This window comes from Vigna angularis, chromosome 6, assembly GCF_016808095.1.
Source record: "Vigna angularis cultivar LongXiaoDou No.4 chromosome 6, ASM1680809v1, whole genome shotgun sequence".
NCBI classification, from domain to species: Eukaryota; Viridiplantae; Streptophyta; class Magnoliopsida; order Fabales; family Fabaceae; genus Vigna; species Vigna angularis.
This window is the reverse complement of record NC_068975.1, coordinates 20,599,881-20,604,852: the sequence shown is the minus strand read 5'-3', so window position 1 is coordinate 20,604,852 and position 4,972 is coordinate 20,599,881. Positions and strand designations below refer to the sequence as shown.

The window sequence follows — 4,972 nt, the reverse complement described above, 5'->3', positions numbered from 1 at the left end:
TTTTCTGTAACAATCGATCAGTATACATTCATGAATGACGCTAATTTGTACCAATGTATTCATGATCACGGACAAAACTTGACTTAAACAGTATGTTTACACTCACAACAATGATTGATTTGGACTTGGATAGCTGAACTGAACTGAATGAAGATTTTCATCACAATATCATCCTCAACAAACTAGATAGTTATAAAAAAGAATCTAAGGGAACAAGAAAATAATCCTATAATGGCATGAATAAGAGAGGATCAAAACCTTTCTGCCAATCTAGCAGTAACTGCTCTTAGTTTTGAATACACCTTTCCTGCTGGTGATCCGAGAATCAGGCTACAAAGAGAATCCCTGGCAATCTTTATGTTGGCAAAAGATCCCAATATGTGAATTTTGGTGTCAGCAATCACGATTCTTGTCTTAGATGCGTTCTCAATTGCAAACTTTGTTTTACCACCTTTGCCAGATAACCTTCCAATTGCACGAGACAAGTGGTCGCCTCTAAGTGTTTTAACATCCTTGATCTCAAAAGACTCAACGTAGAGCTCATCCAGACGCAGAAGAGCGATGGCATCTATGACATCAAAACCCAGCATGAAAGCATGGACAAAATCAGCACATTTTTGCAGGTTACTAATATCAGGTGTGTCGGCCCTTGTCTTCAGCTCAACTCTACGAGCCTTCAAATTCATGCGCACATCAATTTTCATCTGTTCAAAAATGGGAGTATAGATATCCATCCAAGCTTTCTTGAGAGGGGTATAACGATGAGGTGGAACATTCACCTTCCGGAACTGAATCTGTCCATCAGACATCTCATGAGGCTTCAACGCCTCAAACTTTGGCTTCGGTGGCAATACTTTGGCTTCAGATGCCCCAGTCTCAATTTCCATGGTAGTCTGATTCGACACCATTCTGCACCTGTTCAAAAAGCAACCCAAAATAAGTTTATTTAAAACATACAAAAAGGCAAACAATTGTCTATTTCTCCACTTCTAGTTATGAGCAGCATAATTATCAATCACAAATAGTTCGCAATAGCTGATATTTCCTAGTATAAAATAGCATCTGCAGGCAACTTCACACAGCTATGATGAGCAGAAAATTCCGAAACAGAACAAAATTTCACAGTTTGCAAGAAAATATAACTGATCAGGTGCTCCAAACCTCCTTATCAACTGATTGGATTATTCTCCTTTATACTAAAGGACACTTACTCTTAACTAAGGAGCCACACGTTAACATTGTTCAATTTCACTTCCTTTTCAAATCCTTCACAATTTTATGAGAAACATAGAATAACTAAAACCTATTCCTCCACATCATTTATCTAATTCAGAGATTCCAACTAAAGCATGGATTTGTGCAGATTAGTTTTTGTTTTCCATGCTCACGATCAGAAGAATTTGACAATGAAATCCAACTAGGTCAATACGGAGTAACTAGAACAGAGCAATATACGATACTGAACGTGAAACAAAGCTAAAAAGCATACTTGAAAAGAGGGAGAGTAGTCAAAGACGGAGAAGCTGGCAGTGGTGGAAGCGACCTGCACTGACGGCGGCGGCAGGGGTGGAAAGTTTGATGCAGCAGCTTCAATCTCTCAGGGTTTGCAGTAATGTATTTAGGATTTTATAGGGACAACGATGTGTATTTTAAAACTTGTCAGAGGCTATTCTCGTCTTTTACCTGTTATATTTCTTTATGATTTTAAATGGTAACCTTTTTCATCGAAAAAATAAAACTTAAATGCTTTTTACTTTAATTAAATTTATTCGTTTTAACATTTTTTATTCAATTTAGTTTTAATATTTTTTATTCAATTTAGTTTTTTAAATAATTGAAGTGGGACAGTAAATAATATCCCTATTATTTTGTAATTTTTTAACTTCTTTTAATACTTTTAATTTAAAAATATTTTTTATATCAGCATCATGTCACATTTCAATAATGTTACTCCTCATCTAAAATTTTCTTCGTAACTGGGACCTAAAAAAATAAAAATATCAATATAAAAATTATATAAAAATTAAATTTAGTTTTAATTTAAAAATCATTATTATTATATTTAAATTTTTTAAATTAAATTAAACAAAAATAATAAAAAATTAAATTAAATATAAAACATTCATACATCATGATATGTGATATAATAATAACTTTGATATGTGGATATTTTTAAAAGGAAAAAAACATAAATTTATATATGATCTGTTCAATTAATTATTTAAACTTTATCAGTAAAAAAAACTCAATTGAATAAAATTACCAAATTAAAAAAAAGTTATAATATTAAAAATAAATTAAATAAACTAAAAAAATAGAGACACCTTAGAATATAAGTAAAAAATAATGATTTTTATAGAGATTTTTAATTATTATAATTCTAAAAATTGAAGTGACATACTAAAAAAAGACAAAAGGTTAATTTGGTCTAACTCACTTTTCGTTTTAAAACGGACTAAACAAATATTAATAGACAAAGGTTTGCCAAAATCTAAAAAATTTAATTTTATAAAATTAATAAATACAAAACTTTAGAGAAGTGAAATATAAGCTATATCAACGATTTAGTTTAAATTTTATATTAATGTTAGATATTTTAGCATTAAAAGGTTGAGATCAAGAACTAATTGATAAATATGCAAGAGTAATTTTTAAAATGACTTATAAACATGAAATAGAAAAGAAAAAAACAAAAACTCATGTTAAGAAAGAGACTACTGAGAGAGAGATAATAATAAAAGTTGAGAAGTGAGTAATTGAAAACCCTAAATGATTTTTTTTCATGAGTTTCCTTTCCTTATCCTTTTTCATCAAAATTTGTAACATAATACACTGAGTATTCACAAATGGGATTTGATTCATTTTAAGGAAAAAATTATTGAACTCAATTATTTCTATTTTCTTAATTTTTAATATGTTTTAAAATTTAAATTAAGTTTAAAGTATTTTGTATAAGATATTTTTTATATAGTTTTAGTCTAACTTTTAAATTAAGATTCATTCTCGGTATCACTCAATTTCTCCCAGATCAACAACAATCATAAGATCTTTTAATTTTGATTAAGACATGTTTTTAGACTGACATCTAATCAAAAAGAATATAAGTACTATGAAAAGTAGAGAAATGATAAACCGATGAAATCATGTATATCAACATAGGTAATTCATTTATACATTGAAAGAAAGAACATAATATATACAGAGCCCTAGATATATGCTTCGTTGTAGAATATCATTGAAAATATTTCTTATTCTAACATTGCATGCACCTTATATAATTTTACCCAGAACATGTTCTAATAGAAAAGAAAACATATATATTAGCAGAAAACAGAACCATATAACCTATATATATCCATGATACCTAGAGAGGTTCTGCTGCAAATATTACACTTGGGATTCATCAGATTCCATAAGAACAGCATTTGAAACTTTTTCACAGAGAAGCTGACAGATGTTAGCTATGTGGTTAAAAAAGCAGAAGAAGGCTAAAAGGAAGAGAAGTAGATTGATGATGATATAGTAGTGGAAGAATTCAGCTAGGAGAATCCAAAGCAGTGCCTGAGAAGCAACTAATCCTGATACATGGAAAGTTATGATGATACTTGGCAAGTTCATGTCAGCATTGAGTGTAAGGAAATGGGAAAACATAGCAAGGAAGAAAAGCAATATGGTTGGACTTAATCTTTGAAAGGGATTGTTGTTGGAATTTCCAAGCTTTGCTTCCACACAAGTTAACTCCAAGCCTATGAGAATAATGTAGGTTTTTTGCCAGTTCATGATGCAGATTATGAGCGTGAAAAACAGATGATTATTTTTCAATTTTCTCTTCCCTTAAATAGGCTTATAGTTACTGTACAAAACATCTTTGTCAAGTTTCTTTTTCGTATCATTGGAAGGGACATGCATGCGGTATAAGTTAAGAAATATTTTTTAACAATATTTGAACAAAGTATATATATATATATATATATATATATATATATATATATATATATATATATATATATATATATATATATATATATATATATAGGCTTATACTCTATCAAAATATTGTAAAAAAAATCTCTCTTAAATATCGTTGTTAATAATTTATGCATGCATGTACATAATGTATGAACATGTTAACTTTTAGGTAAGAAATGCAATTTCAATTAATCCTTATGCTTAATTCACTATTTCAACCTTAAGATCTAATGGAAATAAACTAAGGATCCCTAAAATGTGTCCTACACCATAGTGAGATTACAATAACTATTATGTTTAACTTATTGGTCATGATGATGAGAACAGATTGATTGTATATTTCAGAAAAAACCTGTTAGCAGTTGGTACTTTTGCAGCTGTTAGGATAAAACACTCATCATTGGATTACTATAATATTAATATTCATAATGGTAAATAAAATATATTGATTTTGATAGTTTAAAATATGTTAAATTATAATAAAAAAATTATGTACTTTATAAAAAAGTACAGAATCTACAGATGTAATCTTGGACATACAGATTGCTTTGAAAATGACACAAGACATTTATTCTATTTTTTAGTTAAAAACTTTTCACAACTTGGAAAACACGGAGATTAATGCTGAAAATAAATAGTATCCAAGTCATTGTTGTCTAAGAAGTTATATTTAAATTTTAATGGAAAAAACTTTTACATCTACCAGGCCGGCATATATACTTATTTAATATAAATGACTATTCTTTTAATATTTTACTATATTAATTTTTTTATAATGTATTAAATTTACTAGTGTGCTGATTGTAGAAAAAGACAAAACTATAACATTAGTGAAAACATGGTTAAAAATGTTAGGTACACATTAGCTGTATTCAACTATTTGTTTCGAGTATGATATACATATAAATAATAATTAAGAGGGATGATTTACCTTACAATTATGGACAAGTGGTTCTCACTCCCAACACTTTAACTAATTATATTCAATATTTTATTTTTATCA

At 28.7% G+C, this 4,972-nt stretch overlaps 1 protein-coding gene across 1 annotated transcript; it reads right to left on the bottom strand.

Moving 5' to 3' along the window:
* Positions 1–1,628, bottom strand: LOC108320975 (uncharacterized). Its single transcript, XM_017552581.2, has 2 exons — positions 1,490–1,628; positions 1–915 (listed from the first exon to the last, which is right to left on the bottom strand). The coding sequence occupies exon 2, from the start codon at positions 906–908 to the stop codon at positions 252–254; it is 657 nt and encodes a 218-aa protein (XP_017408070.1). The 5' UTR covers positions 909–915; positions 1,490–1,628; the 3' UTR covers positions 1–251.
* Positions 1,629–4,972: the final 3,344 nt, after the last annotated feature.